General features: G+C 35.3%; 1 protein-coding gene across 1 annotated transcript in view; it reads right to left on the reverse strand.

The window, feature by feature from the left end:
* Positions 1–2,114: 2,114 nt before the first annotated feature.
* The window catches only part of LOC148950217 (uncharacterized), a 36,325-nt gene continuing 12,123 nt past the window's right edge, over positions 2,115–26,316 (reverse strand). The window contains exon 4 of the mRNA XM_089091805.1: positions 2,115–2,298. Within this exon, the coding sequence (XP_088947931.1) occupies positions 2,115–2,298 (184 nt within the window). The remainder of the gene's footprint in view (positions 2,299–26,316) is intronic.

A 26,316-nucleotide genomic window follows, 5' to 3' on the forward strand; every position in this document is an offset into this window, starting at 1 on the left:
TTATTGACTTTACAAAGAGATTTAATAAAAATGAAGTTACACTATATTGTAGAAAATAAGACCCTGACTTTGCTTGCCAAGATGAGTACAAATTAAATCCTGACGGGCTGCTGCCACTTATCGTTTCTGATGAGTAGCTATACGTAGAAGAAGAAATCTAAAGAACACAGTGTTTGTAAATACTAATTTTATTATTTAAACAAATTTACATACACTTTTAAAGCATTTCATTCTTAGGGCACCGAAATCATTATTTTAGAGATAGGAAAGACTATTTTCAACTAGGAAGTCATTCAATCGAAAATTATCGCCATAAATATTGAGGAATTGACTGTAAGTATGCCCGCGACATCGAAAAATAAAATATAATAGTGCATGAAAGCCACAGCTTTTCGTTGGTAAATCTTGTACCCGTGTCTGATCTTAAATAATAGATTTCCCACTCTTCTGAGAAAAGTGTTCAATGTGATGCATTTAAATCGCTTACAGTGGACCACGAGGTTCAGAAAACTACATATTGCTTCTTGTTTGAAGGATACATAACCAATTACCCGTCTTTGCACATGACAACCTGCTATGAACGAGGATAAGGGTATTGGTAACAGGCCGAATAGGCTCCAGGATATCTGAAGGTATGCAATAGGATTTGTATTTGGACATTTAAGGATCCACATTAAATGCATTGATTATTTGATCCATGTTCATGGTGCCAAGTCTAATAAAACACTTCCATCAGGGGTAATTTCCCAATAGGTTTCAAATTGATTTAGCAAGATCAATGCAATATTTCCCTCTAGTAGCTCAGCAAAGGTACACTCCCAACGCAAGCTAGAGATTGCATTGTCAATTCATATAGGGTCATGTAGTATTTATCAAATGATAAATTGTAGAGCGGAATTCCATTTACTTTACATACAAGCGATGAAAGTCCAAACAGTTCAAATTTATATGGAGAATTGGCCCATGATCCAACAGCGCTAGGACTTTTTTCAAAAGCCAATGCCAATTTTGAAGGAATTTCACAATTGATATATGATGAATCGGTATAGGTACGCGTACCTGTAGCAGTATGGCGTTGATTCTTGGTTGTTTGAGGCACGAACAATTTGATATTATTTCCAGCGGCTCTTAATTCTTCGATTGCCAAGGCAACAGAACTCATAACTTGCTGTTTTTGTACATGGAATATTGCCGACGCGAGAAAGACTGTTGCATCAGGTGCTGTTCCCAGTACTTTCCGCATAATAAAATTGGACGGTGCGAGCTGTAGCTATATATCGGACTTAACATTTGGAGGCACCTATTGAGGTATATTAAATATCTCATAATTTAGTTTCCCAACTAAACATAAATCTTTAGTTGTCGCATCTCTAAGTATATTGCTAGTATCAGTGTCTGTTTTATATTAATATCATATACCCATACCTCTGAGGAGCTTATAAGACATTGGAGTCATCAACATGAATTGTAGATAAGTTGCGTAATTTCAAATATTATTGCTCGTGCTCACCAATGGTCCGTTTATGTAGACACTTATTTGTCTAAACAATTGTGAAGTACAATTTCATAGGATAACCCCTCGGCTGCACTTGGTTTTTTCATTGTTAGATTTTTACAAAAAAATTTAAATCTATAAATAGTGAACTCAATTCTATGAAATAATTTTCATTTGATTAAATTTGAAAATGGACATTTTCAGAGAGCGGCTGTTGCGGATAAAATTGTTCATAGTATCCATATTTTGCACTGACATCTACATTTTCCGCATTGAAAAGATTTAGAGATGAGTTGACTGATGGATGAGATTCTTTATGGGGTAGATACGCCATTTTCTAGTAAAATAAATCCTTTTTCGATCTTTGTATTTTCTTTTTTGATGCTTTACGCTTCTGGGCTGGGTCGAGACTGATGAGTGACGAGGTCTTTCGCACTCTTTTTAAACCTTTTCCGCTTTGTTGTGATTTCACCCGTGATCGACCTAAGATTTTGTGAAACATTTTATTTAAAATCCTTCCCAGAGCCCAAATCATGTAGCGTAGAGGACGCAAAATCCGCAGCATCCAGTGCAATATTTTTTTTAGCCAGGGTAGTGCAGAGCGAAACAGATTAGCAAACTAATAGCCGAGACCGTAACAGGACATTGATAAACGACCCCTGTAATAGTCCATTCCACGACCCAACTGTCGTGGTCCAAGAGTACCAACATAGCAATCAATATCAGGACAGACAAAATGAGTTCTATCAGCCATCTCACTCAATGCGTCGAAAATGTAATTACAGCCAAACTTTGTGTTATTGCTAGAGGATCACCCAATTCACTTCTGAATGTTAACTGACAGAGTTCCAAATACAAAGTGTTGACAGGAATGCATTGAAGGTCCTTTATATTGTAGTGGTGAATATGGTCCTTAGAGTTTTTCCGTTCAATAACACGTAGGAGGGGGAAACTTGTATTACCGACTCTTGATCTCTCGACAAAGGATGCATAAAGAAATATAGAATTGTCAGATGAGATGGCGAGTGGGTACTCTGCGGAAATGACACGACCCATGCTACTAGCGCTTCCAGCACTTTTACCATTGAGAAAAATATGTTGAAAACCAAGAACATCTCTTAGATTATCGATGAAAATAACATTTTCGTTGTCAATGGGTGAACTAATGTAGATTTTGCCTTCTTCAATTGAATAGTTGAACTGAAAGGCACCATTTTTACGATCGGATATTTTTCTTTTGATAGCACGAAACGAATCATTCATACTCCCAAACTCCTTGTATGATAATGTGACAAAGGGATATTCATATCAATTGATCTTTTCAATCTGTTGATCACTAATAAGTGGCCAATCATGTAGTCTAATTTTTATATCATATTTACAATCTCTTCTTAAGATATCATATATATTTTTGAGAATACAATCTACAAGAATAACTTCATACCTTCCCTCAAATTTAATGGCAGGTTGAAAATTTTGTCGAAAAATCGCTCCTTTTATTCAAATCGACATAAAGAGGATCAGAAACATTGGACATGAATGTCACATAAAAACCTTCAGACATTATGAACGTCTTCAGCGGGTATCAACGAATCAAAATCAGAGTTGTAACCTAGCCAATGAACAAGCAACTGTCGTTTACCCTTGCGAGTGCGAGTCTTTAATACCCTTTCAATTTGGTAAAATCCACTATTTCCAACTTTCTGCAATTCAAAATCATATAAACCGCCAAGAATCACATCATCTTTCATATCACGAAGACGGTACGTTATAGATTTAGTGTCCAAGACTTTTCACACTATAAAAAGTTCAGTGGATCACAAGTAATTCTCCTTTTCAAAAATATTTCTTGTTCGATTGATTCGAACAATATCAACAACATTAAATTTTTTCTTCCATTTTATTGTATCGTCTTGTCTGAAGTTATGAATTAGAATAGTTAACTGACTGTTTGAGCTTTTCAGACTTATGGTTCGTCTACACATTGCGGAAATTCATGCGGATTTAACAATCCATGCGGAAATTCCGTCCGTTTTCGTGCTAAAAAAAATCTCTAGCTTTCCGCAACGTTTTGGTCAAATCACGACAGAATCTTGGCAAGGTTTTTAAATAAATAGAACATTGAGTATGGATTATCAAAGACTACACTATCTTATAACTTTGGTTCAAGGCTACGCCAGCTTGTATGATCCTGCGCGCCCAGGCTATGAGAAAACTAAGAAAAACGGAGTCATTTGGCTCTCTATTGCTCAACAGCTTTCAGAAGAGGGTAAGAACATAATACCCTTCTTGATGTTTTGATGATAGCCACAGGGGATATCCACCATATGGCTACCAATAAGTCCTTTCACCCCTTTGACTCTAGGTCACGCTGTTGCAATAATTTGAAATCTTTGCCTTAACATGCAGCGTTATTTTAGCCACAGTTTGAACAGAAACAGACGGATATCCGCATGGATTTCCGCAATGTGTAAACGAATCATTAGGCTTTTTTCGCTTTGTGGGTCTTTGGTTCCCGATGGTTATCATATGATATGTTTACTCTGATATTTTATTATTTGTCTCGTCTTAAGTTATGAATTAGAATAGTTAACTGACTGTTTGAGCTTTTCAGACTTAGGTTTTTATTTTTGTGTGGATGTTAAGTTCCAGATGGTTATTATATGAGATATTTATATTGATATTTTATGTTTGTCTTGTCTGAAGTTATGAATTAGAATAGTTACCGGAGTGTCTGAGCTTTTCATACTTAGGTTTTTATCTTTGTGTGGGTGTTTGGTTCCAGATGGTTATCATATGAGGCGTTTACTTTGATACTTTATAGTCTGTCTTGTCTTAAGTTCTGAATTAGAATAGTTAACTTACTATTTGAACTTTTCAGACTTAGGCTTTTTATGAGATGTTTATTTTGATATTTTATTGTTTGTTTTGTCTGAAGTTCTAGATTAGAATAGTTACCGGAGTGTCTGAGCTTTTCATACTTAGGTTTTTATCTTTGTGTGGGTGTTTGGTTCCAGATGGTTATCATATGAGGCGTTTACTTTGATACTTTATAGTCTGTCTTGTCTTAAGTTCTGAATTAGAATAGTTAACTTACTATTTGAACTTTTCAGACTTAGGCTTTTTATGAGATGTTTACTTTGATATTTTATTGTTTGTCTTGTCTGAAGTTATGAATTAGAATAGTTAACTGACTGTTCGACCTTTTCAGGCTTTTATCGTTGTGTGGGTGTTTGGTTCCAGGTGATTATTATATGAGATGTTTACTTTGAGATTTTTTATTGTTTGTCTTGTCTGAAGTTAAGAATTAGAATAGTTAACTGACTGGTCGAGCTTTCCAGACTTAGGTTTTTATCTTTTTGTGAGTGTTTGGTTCCTGATAGTTATCATATGAGATGTTGACTTTGATATTTTATTTTTTGTCTTGTCTGAAGTTATGAATTAGAATAGTTAACCGACTGTTTGAGCTTTTCAGACTTAGGCCTTTATCTTTGTGAGGGTGTTTGGTTCCAGATGGTTATCATATGAGATGTATTACTTTGATATTTTATTGTTTTATCTTGTCTGAAGTTATGAATTAGAGTAGTTAATTGACTGTTCAAGCTATCGAGACTTAGGTTTTTATCTTTTTGTCAGTGTTTTGTTCCATATGGTTATCATAGGAGATGTTTCCTTTGATCTTTCGCTGTTTATCTTGTCTGAAGTTATGTATTAGAATAGGTAACTGACTGTTTGAGCTTTTCAGACTTAGGCTTTTATCTTTGTGTGGGTGTTTGGTTCGAGATAGTTATCATATGAGATGCTTACTTTAATATTTTATTGTTTTATCTTGTCTAAAGTTACGAATTAGAATAGTTAACTGACTGTTTGAGATTTTCAGATTTAGGCTTTTATCTTTGTGAGGGTGTTTGCTTCCAGATGGTTATCATATGAGATGTTTACTTTGATATTGTATTATTTTGCCTTGTCTCAAGTTATGAATTAGAGTTGTTAACTGACTGTTCGAGGTATCCAGACTTAGGTTCTTATCTTTGTGTCAGTGTTTGGTTCCAGATGGTTATCATATGAGATTTTTACTTTGATCTTTCGTTGTTTGTCTTCTCTGAAGTTATGAATTAGAATAGTTAACCGACTGTTTGAGCTTTTCAGACTTAGGCCTTTATCTTTGTGAGGGTGTTTGGTTCCAGATGGTTATCATATGAGATGTATTACTTTGATATTTTATTGTTTTATCTTGTCTGAAGTTATGAATTAGAGTAGTTAACTGACTGTTCAAGCTATCGAGACTTAGGTTTTTATCTTTTTGTCAGTGTTTTGTTCCATATGGTTATCATAGGAGATGTTTCCTTTGATCTTTCGCTGTTTATCTTGTCTGAAGTTATGTATTAGAATAGGTAACTGACTGTTTGAGCTTTTCAGACTTAGGCTTTTATCTTTGTGTGGGTGTTTGGTTCCAGATAGTTATCATATGAGATGCTTACTTTAATATTTTATTGTTTTATCTTGTCTAAAGTTACGAATCAGAATAGTTAAGTGACTGTTTGAGATTTTCAGACTTAGGCTTTTATCTTTGTGAGGGTGTTTGCTTCCAGATGGTTATCATATGAGATGTTTACTTTGATATTGAAATTGTTTTGCCTTGTCTCAAGTTATGAATTAGAGTAGTTAACTGACTGTTCGAGCTATCCAGACTTAGGTTCTTATCTTTGTGTCAGTGTTTGATTCCAGATGGTTATCATATGAGATTTTTACTTTGATCTTTTGTTGTTTGTCTTCTCTGAAGTTATGAATTAGAATAGTTAACTGACTGTTTGAGCTTTTCAGGCTTAGGTTTTTATCGTTTTGTGGGTATATGGCTCCAAATGGTTATCATATGAGATGTTTACTTTGATTTTTTATTGTTTGTCTTGTCTGAAGTAATGAATTAGAATAGTTAAATGACTGTTTGAGCTTCTCTGAAGTTATGAATTAGAATAGTTAACTGACTGTTTGAGCTTTTCAGGCTTAGGTTTTTATCGTTTTGTGGGTATATGGCTCCAAATGGTTATCATATGAGATGTTTACTTTGATTCTTTATTGTTTGTCTTGTCTGAAGTAATGAATTAGAATAGTTAAATGACTGTTTGAGCTTTTCAGACTTAGGCTTTTATCCTTGTGTGGGTGTTTGGTTGCAGATGGTTATCATGTGAGATATTTATATTGATATTTTATTGTTTGTCTTGTCTGAAGTTATGAATTAGAATACTTAACTGACTGTTTGAGCTTTTCCTACTTATGTTTTTATCCTTATGTGGGTGTTTGGTCCTAGATGGCTATCATATGAGACATTTGCTTTTATATTTTATTGTTTGTCTTGTCTGAAGTTCTGGATTAGAATAGTTAACTGACTGTTTGAACTTTTCAGATTTAGGCTTTTTATGAGATGTTTACTTTGATATTTTATTGTTTGTTTTGTCTGAAGTTCTCGATTAGAATAGTTAACTGACTGTTTGAACTTTTCAGATTTAGGCTTTTTATGAGATGTTTACTTTGATATTTTATTGTTTGTCTTGTCTGAAGTTATGAATTAGAATAGTTAACTGACTGTTCGAGCTTTTCGGACTTAGCCTTTTATCTTTGTGTGGGTGTTTGGTTCCAGATGGTTATTATATGAGATGTTTATTTTGATAATTTTTTTAACGAACAAATAAACTTTCAAATGGGGATAAATCCATTTATTTAGACAGTGAAAAAATAGGTACAAAAGTCCAGATATTTCGGTCACATATACCGCGACCGTCTTCAGTATTTCCACTGAAGACAGTCGCTGTATATGTGACCGAAATATCTGGACTTTTGTACCTGTTTTTTCACTGTCTAAATAAATAGACTTATCCCCATTTGAAAGTTTTTTTGTTCGTCTTAGAACGGCAGTGTGGTCTAAGAAAACAACACCTAATTTAAAGGTGTTACGTCGAAAAAAAAGGATAATTTTTTTGTTTGTCTTGTCTGAATTTATGTATTAGAATAGTTAACTGACTGTTTGAGCTTGTTCAGGATTAGGTTCTTATCTTTGTGTGAGTATTTGGTTCCAGATGGTTATCATATGAGACGTTTACATTGATTTTTTTATTATTTGTCTTGTCTTAATTTATGAATCAGAGTTGTTAACTGACTGTTCGAGCTTTTCAGACTTAGATTTTTATCTTTTTGTGAGCGGTGGGTTCCAGATGGTTATCATATGCGATGTTTACTTTGATATTTTATTGTTTCTCCTGTATGAAGTTATGAATTAGAATAGTTAACTGACTGTTTGAGCTTTTCAGACTTAGACCTTTATCTTTGTTAGGGTGTTTGGTTCCAAATGTTTATGTTTATTTTGATATTTTATTGTTTTGTCTTGTCTGAAGTTATGAATTAGAGTAGTTAATTGACTATTCGAGCTATCCAGACTTAGGTTTTTATCTTTTTGTCTTTGGTTCCAGATGGTTATCATACGAGATGTTTACGTTGATCTTTTGTTTTTTGTCTTGTCTAAAGCTATGAATTAGAATAGTCAACTGTCTGTTTTAGCTTTTCAGACTTCGGCTTTTATCTTTGTGTAGGTGTTTGGTTCCAGATGGTTATCATATGAAATGTTTACTTTGATATTTTATTATTTGTCTTGTCTGCAATTATGAATTAGAATAGTTTACTGACTGTTTGAGCTTTTCATACTTAGGTTTTTATCTTTATGTGGGTGTTTGGTTCCAGATGGTTATCACATGAGATGTTTACTTTGATGTTTTATTGCTTGTCTTGTCTGAAGTTATGAATTAGGATAGTTAACTGAATGTTTGAGCTTTTCAGACTTAGTTTTTTTTTATCTTTGTGTAGGAGTTTGGTTCCAGATGGTTATCATATAGGCTCATTTGAATGGAAATTGAAAGTTCTAGTTCAGTTTTTGAGAGTAAAAAGATATCAGAGGGCAACTATCCCACATGCCCCTTTACCCCAAATGCATGCGATAAAAATTTTAAGATGGTCGTTTTTTTAAAATAGTTCAAAGGTCAGATAAAAAACTGGAGTCGACACTTCCGCCCATGGGCCAGGGGCAGGCATTGCAAGTTATACCTTGGTGGCATATTTGCTTCTTATGGAAGGGATGCTCGTATAAACTTCAGAGAGGGCTAATTTGAATGGAAATTGAAAGTTCTAGTTCAATTTTTAAGAGTCAAAAGAGATTGGAGGGCCCCTAGCCCCCCAACGCCTTTTTTCCCCAAACCCTTATCCGATACAAGTTTTGAGATAGCCATTTTTTTAAATAATTCAAAGGTCAGATAAAAAAAACCGGTATCGACCCAACCCACGAGGGCACAAGGAGCAGGAATTGTAAGCTATGTCCTGGGGCCGTATATGGTTCATATTAAAAGGGACTCGTATAAACTTCAGAGAGGGTTCATTTGAATGGAAATCAAGCTTTTTTGTCCATTTTCTCAGAGTAAAACAGATCGAAGGGCAACTAGCCCCTCCCATCCTCCACGCGGGAGGGCGGGAGGGGCCTCAAATTTTTATCGGATGGTTTTATCCATCTAATAAAAATTTGAGGTGACTATTTTGTTAAAACAGTTCAAAAATTAGATATTAAAATTCCGGGGTCGACACAACCCCCCAGGGACAGGCGTTGTAAGTTATATTCTGGGGGTATATATGGTTCTTATAGAAGGGATGCTCGTATAAACTTCAGAGACAACTTATTTGATTGAAAATAGAAAGTTATAGTTCAGTTTTAAAGAGTCAAAAGAGACCGAAGGGCAATTAGCCCCCCCACGACCTTTTTTCCCAAAACCCATCCGATAAAAATTTTGAGATAGCCATTTTGTTAAAAATAGTTCAAATATCAGATAATAAAAACTCCGAGGTTGACACAAACCTATTTTTTCACTTTGATATTGTTACTTTGATCCCAGTTTTGATACTTTGATGAATATTTAATTTTTTTTTAAGCTTGATTTTGAAACAAGGAATTTTTTAAACTTGAAAGTTTCTGCAATCAAAAGCGAACAAAAATTAATTTAAAAAAAATTCCGGAAAATATGTTTTTCAAAGAAAAGTAAAGATGATTTTAAACTTAAGCTTAGCAGATAAAATACCTTTTAAAATTCAAACTCAAAATGACCAGAAATTACTATTAAAGAATAAATGAAACCCAAAATGAACAGATAATAAATAAACAATCATAGCAAAACATATACAACAAGTAATAATACAAATGAATAAATAGATATTAAAGCGAATAATGCTTAGATTGAAGATTGACTAGATTAGATTGAAGATGAGATTGACATTCATGTCCAATGTTTCTGACTCTTCATGACGATTTGAATAAAACGAGCGATTTTTGGACAAAACTTTCCCCTACCATTAAATTTGAGGGAAGGTATGAACTTGCTCTTGAAGATTATATTCTCAAAATACATACGATATCTTAATAAAGGATTGCACATATGATATAACAATTAGGCCACATGTTTGGCCACTCGTTAACGGTTAACAGACTGAAAAGGTCAATTCACATGAATATTCTTTTGTCACATTATAGTACTAGGAGTATGGGAGAATGAATGATTTGTGTCATGCTATCAATAGAAGAATTTCCGCTCGTACCGAAATTCATTCAAAATTGGCATTGAATTTTGTAAGTACTAGCGCTGTTGGATCATGGACAAATTCCCCACATAAATTTGAACTGTTTGGACTTCATCGCTTTTATGTAAAGTAAAGGAAATTCTGCTCTACAATCTATCCTTTGATAAATCCTAGTCTATGTATCTACCCTCTATAAATCCTACATCTACCCTCTATGAATTGACAATGCAGTCCCTATATCGAGATTCACAATTATTCGAAAATGATATAACCGAAATTTTTTTGGCGAAAACTCATGGTATCATTGTATTAGATTTGTCCGGTACTCAAGATATGAGTATTGTCCGGAAGCGTAATGTACGTTTAGTGTTTACCTTTGAGGAGCAACTAGAGGAAAGTATTGCATTAATCTCGTTAAATCAATTGGAAACCTATTACGAAATTACCCCTGATGCCAGTGTTCTATTAGACTTGGCGCCATGAACATGGATCAAATAATCAATGCATTTAATATGGATCCCTACATGTCCAAATACAAATCCTATTGCATACCTTCGGATTTCCTGGAGCATATTCAACATATTGATAATACCCTTATCATTGTTAATAGCAGTCCATCAACTGTAAAGACGAGGCATTGGTTCTGTATCTTTCAAACAAGAAGCAATTTATAATTTTTCGATCCTCTTTGCCTACCGTATATATTCTACACGCCTCACATTAAAAATTTTCTTGAGCAAAGTGGAAAATCTATTATTCAAAATCGGAAGCAGGTACAAGATTCATCAACGAAAAGCTATGGCTTTCATGCACTTTTATATTTTATTTTCCGATGTTGCGGGCATAATTATAGTTAATTCCTCAACATTTATGGCGAAAATCCTCGATTGAACGACTTTCTAGTTGAAAATACTCTTTATTACCTCTATAATATTGATTTCGGTGCCCTAAGAGTGAAATGCTTTAAAAATGTATGTAGATATATTTATTAATAAAATTTGTATGTACAAAACACTGTGTCCTTTTAGATTTCTTCTTCTACGTATAGGTAATCACCAGAAACGATAAGTGGCAGCAGCTCGTCAGGATTTAACTTGTACTTATCTTGGAAAGCAAAGTCAGTGTCACATATCCTACAATATAATGTAACTTCATTTTTATTATATCTCTTTGTAAAGTCAATAATACTATTTTGATTTATATTATAAAATTCACTTGTTTCAATTTACTTATCTGAAGCAATGTCACATCCAAAATTCCCATAAGAAGAATCACTTTCTGTAACAGTCAAATAAAAGTATGTAGGTTTATAATCAAAGTAGCTTGTATCTTCACAGCGATGTGGTAAAAACCTGACTCTTTTATTATTCCAGCAATTGAAGCATAGACCAGGTTCTTTTCCCCAAAACAATTTAAAGCCGCGACGATAACATTCTCTTAAAAATAAACTGAACTCACGTTTAGGGTTTTTTGCAATCATGCCAGGGCAAATATTTTCCCATTGATCACATTTATAATAGTGACAATTGGAGCATAAGAATCCTCTATTATGAGAGTCACAAATCTCTTCAATGCACGAATTACAGTCTTTAATTTGCAGAGTATATCCTTTATGCAATTTACATGGATTGCATAATCTACACTTTTCATTATATTCATCAGTAAAAGTACAATTCCCACAGGACGTCCAGCTGCCCAATGTATACAAGCATAAGGGGCATATGTAAAACGTTTTTCGATGTCGACTGTCTCACTTCCAGGAAGAAACTGACTCACGATTAATAAAATATTTTCTAGGACGTCACAAAATTCTGTCTAAGGTTTTTAATACTGAAGAAATATTGGATCCCCTGGGTGTCTTCTAGGGAAATCAATAGACTCCTATATGGAGGCTTGTTAGGGGAATACCTGGCTGTCTTACAGGAAAATCAATAGACAACTATATGGGGCTTCTGTTTTTCAAGGGACCTATTTAAAGCACAAGGGTGCGACCTGACGTCAGAGGGCTCTCATAGGGATCCCATGTTAATTTTCCTTTCTGATCATTTAGAATCTCATGTTAATTTCCTATGAAGCTAGTTAAAGCGAAAGGGTGTGTCGTGACGTCTTTGGGCTCCCGTAGGAGCCCCATGTTAATTTTCTTATTTGACCATTAAAAATCCCATGTTAATTTCCTATGAACCTATTTAAAGCGCGAGGGTGTGTTCCCTATAATAGAACTGATGGGTTAGTAACTATTTATTATTACTACTCGTTAAATTTCCCCACCACACTCCGATTAATCATATAAAAAAAAAAAATACTGAAACACTTGGAATCCTGGGAATCTCGCCAAAACTGGAAAAAAATTCCGTCACCTGGTTACGGAAACAGGAATGTGCCGTTAAACCTTCTTCTTGCGCCTTTAAACCATTGGAAGAAAGGAGTAGTGGCTATTGGTCCCTTTAAAGGCCTTATGACGATACTACTCGTAATAAATACCCTTAGACTCAGTAGTACTACTAGTAGTATTCGTAGTATTAGTGGCAGTCGTAGAAGTAGTAGCAGTCGTAGTAGCAGTTATAATAGTATGCGTAGTAGCAGTATTATTATTACCAGTTGTAGTAGTAGTAGCAGTACATGCATAGTGCCTTTTGGTTAGTTCAACATACCCCTTAGCATACCCTGAAAATTTCATCTTAATACCCTAAAGAATATCTGGGATATTGTCGATACGCCCTTTTGACAACCTGCAAGCACGGAATGTGTTTTGACTTCGTTCAACATCCTCCTAGACACTGCCGGAAAGTTTAATTTTCATACCCTTAACCTCAGAAATAGTAATCGTAGTAGTAAAAGTAGCAGCAGTATACGCAAAGTGCCTTTTGGTTAGTTCAACATCCCCCTCAACATGCCCTAAAAGTTTCAACTTTATACTCTAAGCCGCTCCTAAGATACAGCTGGTACATCCTTCTGACAATCTACTTGCTTATAATGTGTTTTGATTTAGCTTAACATCCCTAATCACTCCCTGAAAGCTTCATCATAATTCCCTTTGCTTCAGTAGTAGCAATAGTTATAGTAGTAGCAGTAGCTTTAGTAGCACTATGCACATAGCACCTTTTGTTTTTTTAAACATCCCCCCCCCCAAACACCTTCTGAAATTTTCAACTTAATATTCTAAACAGTTCCTGGGAGATTGCTGACACGTCTTTTTGACAACCTGCATGCACGTAGTGCATGTATAGTGCAACCTGCAGCCTGCATGTACCTTAATACCTTTACTTCTAAGAGTATTAGTAGTAGTAGAAGTAATAGTAGTAACATGTAGTAGTACAAGCTGCTTTTTGGCTAGTTTAACATCCTCCACAACAAACCCTGTAGGTTTCAACTTCATATTTCAAGTCGTTCGTAAGATATTGCTGATGCGCCCTTTTGACAACCTGCATGCACAAAGTTCAATATTCCCAAAAATGTCTACCTTCATACCCTTAGCCTTAGAATTAATAGTAGTCATAGTAGTAGTACTGGGCGAATCGGTAGTAGTAGTATTAGCAGTAGTAGTAAAAACAGTAGCAGTAGTAGCGTGCAGTGCACATATTGTATTTTGATCAGTTGATCATCCCTATCATCCTGCCCTGGAAGTTTCAACTTAATGCTCTAAGCCGTTCCTAAGATATTGCTGATACCTTCTTTTGACAACCTGTATGCACATAATGTGCTTTAATTTAGTTCAACCTGCCCCTCAACATCTCGTGAAATTTTCACCTTAATACCCTTAGTCTTAGTAGTGGTCACAATAGAATTAGTTGTTGTAGTAGTAGTAGTAGCATTCACATATTGCCTTTTCGTCAATTGATCATTCCCTTCATCATTCTCTGAAAGTTCCAACTTAATACCCTAAGCCATTCCTGAGATATTTCCTTTTGACAACCCGCATTACAAAGTGAATTTTGATTAAGTTCAACTTTCCCCTCAATACTCCCACAAATTTTCACCTTCATAACCTTAGCCTTAGTAGTAGTAGGAGTAAAAAAAAGAAGTAATAGCTGTAGTAGTTGTTGTATTAGTTAACAGTAGTAGCAGTATTAGCATGCCCATACTGCCTTTTGGTCAGTAGGAGTAAAACAAATTTTTGGTCAGTTGAACATCGCTCTCATCATACCCTTGAAATTGCAACTTAATACGCCAAGCCGTTCCTAAGATGTTGCTGATGTGCCCCTTTGACAACCGGTACGCGCATAGTTTCTTTCTATTAATCCAACTTTCCCCTCAACATTTCCTGAAATTTTCAGCTTAATATCCTAAGCCTTAGTAGTGGTCACAATAGAAATAGTAGTTGTAGTAGCACTAGTAGTAGTGGTGGTGGTAGGAGTTGTAGTAGTAGTAGAAGTGGTAGTAGCGAGCGCAAATTGCCTTTTGGTCAATTGATCATCCCCTCATCATTCTTGGAAAGTTCCAACTCCACACTCTAAGGCATTCCTGAGATACGTCCTTATGACAACCCGCATGAACACAGTGTGTTTTGATTTGGATCAAAACCTTCCTCAGCATTCCCTGAAAGCTTCACCCGAATATTCTTGGCCTTTTTTGGCACATAAGGTCAAACGTGCCCCCCTTTCCAACAACAAATACTACATGTAAACAATGGGTGAAATGTATAACTTAAAGCCCTTGTCCGAAGGTTGGTGGAGGGGGGGAGGGTCGTCTTCTTCAGAGTCACAGTCATTAAACCTTTCAACTATGCTGAACAAGATGGCTGGCTCAAGATTTTGGTCGGACGTCTTTGAGGGAAAATGATGCTAATCACTCTTGAACCCTTAAAAAGGGCACTAGAACTTTCAATATCCTATCGAATGAGCCCCCGCCAAAGTTTCTACGACAACTCCTTGTGCCTTGATTTTTTTTTCCCTGGTGTGATCGTATCGACCCAATGGTCCTAAAAGATCGGGAGAGGGCTCATTTGAACGGAAATGAAAAGTTCCAGCACTCTTTTTAGCTGAGAAGAAAGATTGGAAGGCAACTACCCCCCCCCCTCCAGCGCCCCTTTTTCCCCAAAGAGAATCGATCAAAATTTTGAAATATCTATTTGATTTAGCATGGTTGTAAGGTCCAATAACTACGCCTTTGGGGATGACATGATCCCCCATATTTCCTGGGGAAAGGACTGTAAGTTACGCAATTTGCCCATAGTTCATTTATAAACTAGTGTTTGTTATTAAGAAACATACGGATATTTTGGGGGAGAGGTAAATTCTGCGGGGGGGGGGGGAGTTGTTCAACGGGGAGAAGTTTCCGTGTAGAGTATAGTTTCCGGGGGAATTATCCAGGGTAAATTTTACGCAGGGGAAAGGAAGGTGATTTCCTGGAATGATTTAAAAAATGGTCACAAATTAAATTAAAAAAACAAGTTTTTCAACTGAAAGTGAGCAGCAACATTAAAACTCAAAATGAACAGAAATTATTCCCTATAAGAGGGGGCTTCCCCTTCCTCAACCATCGCTTTTACGCTAAAGTTTGACTTTTTGTCAGAATCCTTTAAGGAAGCCTGCTTAAACACAAGGGCCGTTAAATTTGAGTGAGAGGTATTTTTAAGGATCTTTTAGACTTTAACGTAAATGTTGAGGGAGGAGCAGCCCTACTCATACATGGAAGAATTTCTGTTCGTTTTATGTTTTAATGTTACTCCTTAGTTTCAGTTGATTTTTTTTTCTCTCTTTTTAATCCTTTCTAAACGTAATATTTCCCCTGAGGCTTTCTTGTTTTACAGTGGGGGTGCACTAATCCTGCCATTATTGCCATGGAGCGTAAGCAATAAAGTAATCGTGAAATAATTTATTATTGGTAATAAATAATAGCCTAGTATGAATATTGCACAGTAAAAATTATTTGAAAACTTAAACAACACTAAAAACGAACACTAAAAATACTTAACGAGATAGAAATTTGCCCTTTCAATAATGAGAGTAACACACAATTTGTTTAAATATTCTTGCTCTTTCTTTCAGTTGTATCTCACAATATTATCAAATTAACATAATGGGCTTGTAATAGAGGATGGGGAGCCTTCTTGCGGTAAATTCTGAAATTGAACTTTATTATTGTTTATTTGAATTGTATTATATTTCAATGAACAGATGGTAGCTTAAATTAAAGCTTTCAATTGGCATAATAGCTATCGTACTACCGTCCTTCAAGGACATATTAAAATATGTTTGAAAAAGAGGACTAAACGGTTCAACCATTGATTTGACTGTACTTAAAAAGTTGTCAACATATACTATTAAACACAAGAAAGTATTACTTATAAGGCCTAATAATCATCACACAAGAGTGACACCTAGTAAAACCGTAGTAAGAAAATTAAACAATTGCATAACAAAGGGTTAATAAGTAAGAAACAAATACTAACATTGATAATGATAAAAGAAATACAGGTGATATTCGGCTCCATCTAAATCGATGGAGTTAAATCGTACTAAATCGATTCGACACTAATAATAGAGTTGCATTGCGCTTCCAAAATTATTTTTTGAGGAGCAAAAATAAATGCGAATTTTTTTTTAATACAGAGCAGCATAACTATACACAGATAGAACAAGAAACACACAAAAACAATTATTTAAAAAAAATAGTAATGAAAAAGTAATATTGAATATGATGGCTATTTTAAAAGCCTTCAATTAAATATGCACGATGTACAAGCTAACTGGAAAATCTGTAACTTCAATCCGATGCGAAATTATCAGAAAATGGAGCATGCGTTTTGAACTACAACGGATGTGGCAGTTTAAAGATACATTATCTCATTAGAAGCACCTTTACTTTCTTAGGTGCATAGGTCAAATAACGACAAATATCACCCAGTAGTCCAAAGTTCACTTTAGACATTTTACATAATTAGCTTATCATAATTTCCTTTTGTTAATTAATCTACCTCCGTCACCGATGTTCTGTAAATGTTGTATATACTGAAAAGGGTTACTAACAGCAACACTATCAGCTATACTCTCATCTTCATCACTGTATCTCTGGTTTCTAATTGTGAAGAAAACGGGACGCGCTCCACCATGAAATGGCGGTGTATGTTGCGCCAAAATTTCTCAAGAAAAAAAAAAAAATTACGAATCTTTCAATTGGGAAAGTTTATTTTCGTGCGGTTTTCAAATTTACTTATAACAAAACTAAAAAATAGAAATAGTAAACAATAAAAATAGAAAAGGCCATCAAAGTTGCGAAAATTCCACAAACGTGTATTTTCAAGTTGGAACTCCTGATTATAATAAATCCCATTCTGAATAAACTCTAGCTACGAATCAGTCAAGCTAAATAAAACCTAAACCACTCTCTCTTTCCCAAAATCTTGCGTCTGCCGCTGATACATGAAGGCCTTTCTATCTAGCAATTAAATATAAAAAAAACAAGTTTTTTCAACTGAAAGTGAGGAGCAACATTAAAACTTAAAACGAACAGAAATTATTACGTATATGAGGACGTTCGTCCCCTCGTTCTTTCCACCTCGCTCTTTCCGCTAAAGTTCGAATTTTGTTCCAATTCTTTAAGAACAACCACTGAATCACAAAGACTTTATTAGATTAAATAGCTCTTATGAAAGTACTAAAAAAAACTTTAGCGAAAGAGTGATGTATTGACGAGGGGGCGAACCCCCTCATATACGTAATAATTTTTATTTGTTTTAAGTTTTAATGTTGCTCCTTACTTTCAGTTGAAAAACTTGTTTTTTTTATTTAATTTTTGATCGTTTTTAACTAATAATGGAAAATCCGGCGCCCCCTTCATGGAAAATTCCCTTCCCCCATGAAAAATATTTCCATGGACAGATCCTCCCACGTAACCTTCTCCCCCGATCCCCCCACCACCACCAGAAAAAAAATTCCCCTAGAACGTCTGTATGCTTCCCTATAATCCATACTATATATAAACAATGGGCAAAGTTCGCAACTTGCAGTCCTTTCCCTGGGGACCGTGGGGGATTAAGTCATCCTCAAAGACATGGTTATTAGATTTTTCGACTACGCTGAACAAAATGGCCATCTCAAAATTTTGATCGAGTGACTTTGGGAAAAAATGAGCGTGGGAAGGGGCCTAGTTGCCCTCCAACTATTTTAGTCACAAAAAGGGCACTAGAACTTTTAATTTCCGTTCGAATGAGCTCTCTCGCGATATTCTAGGACCACTGGGTCGATAAGATCATTCCTGGGAAGAAGAAAAAAAAAACACGCATCCGTGATCTTTCTTCTGGCAAAAAATACAAAATTCCACATTTTTGCAGATAGGAGCTTGAAATCTCTACAGTAGGGTTCTCTGATACGCTGAATGTGATTTTAATTAAATTTTTGTGACTTTTGGGCGGTGTTTTCCCCTTTTTTTCGAAAATAAGGCAAATTTTCTCAGGCTCTTAACTTTTGATTGGTAAGACTAAACTTGACGAAACTTATATATTTGAAGCCAGCATTAGAATCCGATTCTTTTGATGTGTCTATTGGTATCAAAATTCCGTTTTTTAGAGTTTCGGTTACCATTTAGCCGGATCGCTCCTTACGTAGTATAAACGTAGTAAAACGTATTCAGACAAATTAATGTTAGCAATGTGTCTTTATAAGTTACAGAATTTTATTTTTTTAATTATTTTTTTTTCTATTCAACTTAAATTAGTACATATAAAATCTATTTGACAAAGTAACTAAGTTTTTCGAATATAAACAAAACCCATTGAACGAAACATTTTTCATTGCATACTTTTCAAAGTCAAGCTCTTACAATTACTGCTACTACTACTAAAAAATCACCGCAGCACCAAGCCGCCTGAGGTCAACACAGCTACACAAGCTCCTCCTCCATCCCAATCTATTAAAAGCCTCTCTCTTTTCACCCTCCCAGGAAATTCCCATTTCAAAGAAGACCTTCAAAGAAGTCACTCATCTTTTTCTTCTTTTTTTAATTGGCTGGAGTTGATGTAGATAGGGCCATTAAAACAGTGACAAGGGTTCCAAATATTGGGGGTGGTTGGTGCTATTGTTTATATAGCAGCAAAGCCTGTTCGACAACAGGGATAAAAAAGAAAAAAACTGCAGGATTTACACTTCTATAGGGACCAGAGAAAAATTATTTCCCCCTCCCTTCAACACAAAAGTTCGTTACCGCGAATTGTTTGATCCGAATATTGAATTCAAATTCAGCAAGCCAAAATTGCGGTTTCTATAAACCGAACGCAGAATTTTGTTTTATATCGGAACTTTATGAATAGAAATTTAATAAAGAGGATACACATCAAAGAAATCTACTATTTATGCTGGCTCTAAATAATTAAATGTCATAAAGATTAAAGTCTAGATTAAAAGCTATTCATTTAGATTATATTTAAAGTTACCGACCAAACTTATTATCATAACTGGGAAACTGACCAACATAAAAAAAGGGGGAATACACCGCAGAATTATGGGTAATTTCAATCGAAATGTCAACGTCAAATTCAACATCTAAGAAAGCCTTGTAGATGAGGGTTTTTCTTTATCTGTAAAAATGCAGAATTTTATTCTATTCTATAGAAATTACTCCTCTCTTTCACCAGTAATCATCGGCCGTGGAATACCAGCGGCCGTGGAATACCAAATCATACCAAACCAGCGGCCGTGGAATACCACGGAAGGGCTCATTTGAGCAGATATTTAGAGTACCAAGAACTCCAAAAAATAAAATTTGAATGTTTGAATTAGGTTAGGTGGGAACTTTCACCATTATGTGCTGCTTAAAAAAAAGAAAAACAAAGGGAATACCCCGGAGCTGCCTTTTTTAATGAAGTTGAGTCACATGCAACAAGTCCGTTGATTTTGGATTAAAATCAAGTTGGTGTACTTTGAATAAAAATGTTAAGGGACATGGTTAGTTTGAACTTAGCGGGTGCTTAGTTTGAAAGGAACGTATATTAAAAATCAGCAGAAAATGAGTGAAAAGGATATATCATCATGAAGTTGTAGATGTACAACTTTCCCGATTGGTTTAGCAAAAGATAAACATTCCCATGAATCTAATTTATGCTTTAATATGAATATTATTAACATTATTCAAGATTAAAAACTTCAAATTCTGGTACTTGTTAAGTTCCCCGACTCCATCCAAGAAGTTAAGTTAGGTTAAACCTACTGACATACACGCAAAATAATGATAAATATAGAATGCTTTTAGAAACAAAATGATAGAAACTACAACAGATAATTATGGAAAGCAGGCTGCGCAGAACGCATTATGTTAAATGCCTAACCTAGCCTAATCACCTCTATATATTAAATATTTAATCAAAATATACCTCCATCGTAATTTCTCAATAAGATTAAATAAAAAAAAACAAGTTTTTTAAACTGAACGTAAGGAGCGACATTAAAACTTAAAACGAACAGAAATTATTCCGCATATGAAAGGGGCTTTCCCCTCCTCAACGCCTCCCACTTTACGCTAAAATTTTTTATTGTTTTAAAAATAAAGTTGTGAGACAGAGTCAAAACTTTAGCGTAAAGAGCGAGGCGTTGAGGAGGGGACAGCCCCTTTCATATACGGCATAATTTCTGTTCGTTTTAAGTTTTAATGTCGCTCCTTACTTTCAGTTTAAAAAACTTGTTTTTTTTATTTAATTTATGATCGTTTTTTAGTTAATGCAGCTTTTATTTTGGCTCACCGTCATTGAATAAGTAAACAAAATTTCCATTAAAATTTTACTTTTCTTTTGCTAAATGGCTGTCTCTAAATTTAACTCTGACGTAATTTACAAATTAACTTACATAACTAACTTCTATATTCGTATATTTTTCTTCTGTCTAAACATACAAAGCTGCAGTTGTTTGTAGATATGAGCTTGAAATCAATGTAATAGGATTTTCTGATGCGCTGAATCTGACGGTGTGTTTTTCATTAAAATTCTTTCACTTGTAGGGGATGTTTCCTCCCTCTTTAAAAAATCGGGTAAATTTTCTCAGGCTCGTAGCCTTTGATGAGTAATACTACACTTAATAAAATTTATATATTTAGAATCAGCATTATATGCCCATTCTTTTGATACATTTATTGACATCAAAATTCCGTTTTAAAAGTTTCGATTACTATTGAGCCGTATCGCTTGTTTTTTTTTTAATTGTTTTTTTTTATTACGTATATGTTATTACGTATATGAGGGGGTTCTCCGCTTAGACAATACCACGCTCTTTACGTTAAAAGTTAAACAAATTTTTAATTCACAAACCCCTGAATCACAAAGGTCGTTTAATTAGAATAGATACCTCTTTTGAAAGCACTAAAAAAAAAATGTAGCGTAAAGAGCGAGGTATTGACTTGGGGGAGAGCCCCCTCATATACGTAATAATTTCTGTTCATTTTAAGTTCTACTGTTGCTTCTTACTTTCAGTTGAAAAAACTTGTTTTTTTTAAATTTAATTTCTGATCGTTTTTTTAAATAATGCTCGGAAATCCGGCGCCCCCTTCATACAAATGTCCCTTACCGCAAAGAAACTTCCTCCACGGAATGATTCTCCCGAGTAACCCCCTCGTCCAGCCCCCCCGCACCAGAAAAAATCCTTCCTGAAAGTGTCTGTATACTTCCCAATAACCAATACAATATGTAAGCAATGGGCAAAGTTCATAACTTGCAGCCCTTCCCCTGGGAACTGTGGGGAATTACGTCATCCTAAATGACATATTTATTAGATTTTCGACTATGCTGAACAAAATGGCTATCTCAAAATTTTAATTGGGTGACTTTGAGCATGGGAGGGGGCCTAGTTGCCCTCCATTATTTTGGTCACTTAAAAAGAGCACTAGAACTTTTAATATCCGTTCCAATGAGATCTCCTACGATATTCTAGGACCACTGGGTCAATACGATTACCCCTGGGGGAAAAAAAACAAAAAAAAACAAATAAACACGCATCCGTGATCTTTCTTCTGGCAAAAAAATGCATAATTCCACAGTTTTGTAGATAGGTGCTTGAAACCTCTACAGTAAGGCTCTCTGATACGCTGAATATGATGGTGTGATTTTCATTAAGGCTCTATAAATTTTAGGGGGTCTCTCCCCTTTTTTTAAAAATCAGCCAAATTTTCTCAGGCGCGTAACTTTTGATGGGTAAGATTAAACTTGGTGAAACTTAAATATTTGAAATCAGAACTAAAATCTGATTCTTTTGATGTATCTATTGGTATCAAAATTCCGTTTTTTAGAGTTTCGGTTACCATTGAGCCGGGTCGCTCCTTACTTGCAGTTCGTTACCACGTTTGACTAAACTAGTTATGACCTACTGCAGACAGACAAACCGGTTTTTCCCAGATCATAAAGATCAAGAGCTTATTTGTGTTGCTTTTTTGAAGTAACGGAGACCAACTACACTGAACAAAATTGCTATCTCAAAATTTTGATCAGATAATTTAAGGAAATAAATTGGCGTGGGGAGGGCAGTTGCCCTCCAATCTTTTTGTCACTTAAAAAGGGCCCTATAACTTTTAGTTTTCGTTCCAATGCGCCCTTTTCCGATCTTCTAGGACCGTTATTTCAATACGATCACCCCTGGGAAAAAAACAAAACAAATAAACACACATCTGTAATTTGTCTTCTGGCAAAAATAACAAAATTCCACATTTTTGCAGGTACAAGATTAAAGCTTATACAGTAGAGTTCTCGTAAACACTGAATCTAATGGTGCAATTTTCATCAAGATTCCTTGAATTTTAGGGGGGCTTCCCTCTATTTCAAAAATCAGGCAAATTTCCTCAGGCTCATAACTTTTGATGGGCAGCATTAAACTTGACGAATTTTATCAAACAGTTCGTGGTAACGAACTGTAAGTAAGGAGCGACCCGGCTCAATGGTAACCGAAACTCTAGAAAACGGGTTTTCGATACCAATAGATACATCAAAAGAATCAGATTTCAATGCTGATTTCAAATATATAACTTTCATCAAGTTTAGTGCAACCCATCAAAAATTACGCGCCTGAGAAAATTTGGCTGATTTTGAAAAAAGGGGGAAAGACGCCCTAAAAGCTATAGAATCTTCGAGAAAATCATATCATCAGATTCAGCGTATCAGAAAACCCTACTGTAGAGGTTTCAAGCTCCTATATAAAAAATGTGGAATTTTGCATTTTTTGTCAGAAGAAAGATCACGGATGCGTGTTTATTTGTTGTTTTTTTTTTTGTTTTTTTCCCCAGGGGTGATCGTATCGACCCAGTGGTCCTAGAATATCGTAAGAGGGCTCATTGGAACGGAAATTAAAAGTTCTAGTTCTCTTTTTAAGTGACAAAAAAAATGGAGGGCAACTAGGCCCCCTCCCACACTTATTTTTTTCCCAAAGTCACCCAATCAAAATTTTGAGATAGCCATTTTGTTCAACATGGTCGAAAATATGATAAATATGTCTTTTAGGATAAATTAATCTCCCAAAGTCCCCAGGGAAAGGGCTAAAAGATATGAACTTTACCCAATGTTAACATATAGTATTGGTTATTGGGAAGTATACAGAAGTTTTCAGGAGGGTTTTTTTCTGGTAGTGGGGGGGGATGGGTCGGGTGTTATGTTGGAGGATCTGTTCATGAAGTAAGTTTTCATGGGGGAAGGGAAATTGCCATGAAGGGGGCGCCGGACTTGCCAGCATTATTTATTGGTTATTGGGAAGTATACAGACATTTTCAGGAAGGATTTTTTCTGGAGGGGGGGGGGCTAGAGGAGGGGGTTACTCTGGAGAATCTTTCCGTGGAGGATGTTTCTTTGGGGTAAGGGACATTTCTATGAAGGGGGTGCCGGATTTCCAAGCATTATTTAAAAAACGATCAGAAATTAAATAAAAAAAACAAGTTTTTTCAACTGAAAGTAAGAAGCAACATTAGAACTTAAAACGAACGGAAATTTTAACGTATGTGAGGGGGCTCTCCCCCAAGTCAATACCTCGCTCTTTACGCTGCAGTTTTTTTAGTTCTTTCAAAAGAGCTATCTCTTCTAATTAAACGGCCTTTGTGATTCAGGGGTTTGTGAATAATTTTTTTTTAAACTTTTAACGTAAAGAGCGTGGTATTGACTAAGGGGAGAACCCCCTCATATACGTAATAACATATATGTAATACAAAAAACAATAAAAAAAACAAGCGATACGGCTCAATAGTAATCGAAACTTTTAAAAACAGAATTTTGATGTCAATAAATGTATCAAAAGAATGTGTTTATAATGCTGATTCGAAATATATGAATTTTATTAAGTTTAGTATTACTCATCAAAGGCTACGAGCCTGAGAAAATTTACCTGATTTTTTTAAGAGGGGAGAAACATCCCCTACAAGTGAAAGAATTTTAATGAATATCACACCGCCAGATTCAGCGGATTAGAAAACCCTATTACATAGGTTTCAAGCTCATATCTGCAAAAATCTGCAACTTTGTATTTTTAGCCAGAAGAAAAATATACGAATATAGAAGTTAGTTACGTAAGTTAATTTGTAAATTACGTCATAACCAAATTTAGAGATATCCATTTGGCAAAAGAAAAGTAAAATTTTTATGCAAATTTTGTTTACTTATTCAATGACGGTGAACCAAAATAAAAGCTGCATTAACTAAAAAACGATCAGAAATTAAATAAAAAAGTTTTTTAAACTGAAAGTAAGGAGCGACATTAAAACTTAAAACGAAAAGAAATTATTACGTTTATGAAAGGGGCTCTCCCCTCCTAAACGCCTCGATCTTTACGCTAAAGTTTGATTCTGTCTCAAAAATTTATTTTTTAAAACAATAAAAAACTTTAGCGTAAAGATCGAAGCGTTGAGGAGGGGAAAGCCCCTTTCATATACGGAATAATTTCTGTTCGTTTTAAGTTTTAATGTCGCTCCTTACTTTCAGTTTTAAAAACTTGTTTTTTTTATTTAATATATTTAGAATCAGCATGATAAGCTGATTCATTTCATGTATACATTGATATCAGAATCATTTTTTTGCTCCTTACTTAGAGTTCGTTACCACGAACTGTTTATATAACTGTTTGATATATGTTTATATCTACATTTGAGTATATTTCTTTTGGTCTTGAAGAAGAACCGTTCAGAGATCACTACTACTACTACTAACAACTCACCGCAGTAGTCAGCCGACTGAGGCCAACAGAGCTACGCACGCTCCTCCTCCATCCCAATCTATTCAAAGCCTCCCTCTTTACACCCTCCCACGAAGTTCTCATTTCCTTTAAATCTTTCTTTATGACGTCCTCCCACCCCAGACGAGGACGATCTGTTTTCTGTTAAGCCCTAGACGGTTGGTCGAAAATAATAATCTTTGGCAATCTGTCATCCTTCATCCGCACAACGTGCCCCAGCCATCTCAACCTTTCTTTCATTATAGCCATAGAGAGTGGTATTAAACCACATTTTTCGTACAGCCTATTGTTTGTAATACGGTCAGTCAGCCGGGGACCCAGAACAATCCTTAAGCAATTTCTCTGGAATACACCTAGCAATTCTTCATCCGCTCTTCCAAGCGCCCATGCTTCAGAGCCATATTTGAACACTATCATCACTGTAGCTTCTAATATTCTAATCTTGGGTTGCAGACTTACCTTCCTATTCTTCCAAACTTTTTTTAACTGTGAAAAAACACCCTGAGCCTTGGCTATTCTACTTTTAACATCTTCACTGCTCCCACCGTATTTACTATTGATACTATCAAGGTAAGTGAAGCTGCCCACTTGATCAATCTTTTCATTACCCAACGTCAGCTTTTCATCTTCACTTATTCCTAGCCTTAGTGACTTAGTCTTCTTAACATTAATTTTTAAACATATTCTAGCACCCTGAACTCGCAAAACCTCGAAAAGTTTATTCATCTCGCTCAAACTTTGCTCTAGGACGCTTAAATCATCAGCATAAACGAAGTCCAGGAGACTTTTTCCTCCCCGTTTGATTCTGTGGTCTCCCATTGCCTTACCTGTGCTCCTTAATACAAAATCCATCAAAATAATCCATATAAAGGGAGATAGAACACAGCCCTGCTTAACTCCTGATTTAATACAACACCAGTTGCTAACATCATTTTCTACCTTAACTGCAGCCGTGTTATTCTCGTACATAGCAGAAATCACTTTAATGTCTTTGTCTGGTATACCATACTAGGATAAAACCTTTGCTATAGCTCTTCTATCAACGCTTGCTCCTAATCTATAAAACTAAGGACCAAAGGTGTTTGACAAATC

Source organism: Artemia sp. Qi Xiang Cuo, chromosome 7 (genome assembly GCF_049724085.1).
Source record: "Artemia sp. Qi Xiang Cuo chromosome 7, ASM4972408v1, whole genome shotgun sequence".
Classification (NCBI taxonomy): domain Eukaryota; kingdom Metazoa; phylum Arthropoda; class Branchiopoda; order Anostraca; family Artemiidae; genus Artemia; species Artemia sp. Qi Xiang Cuo.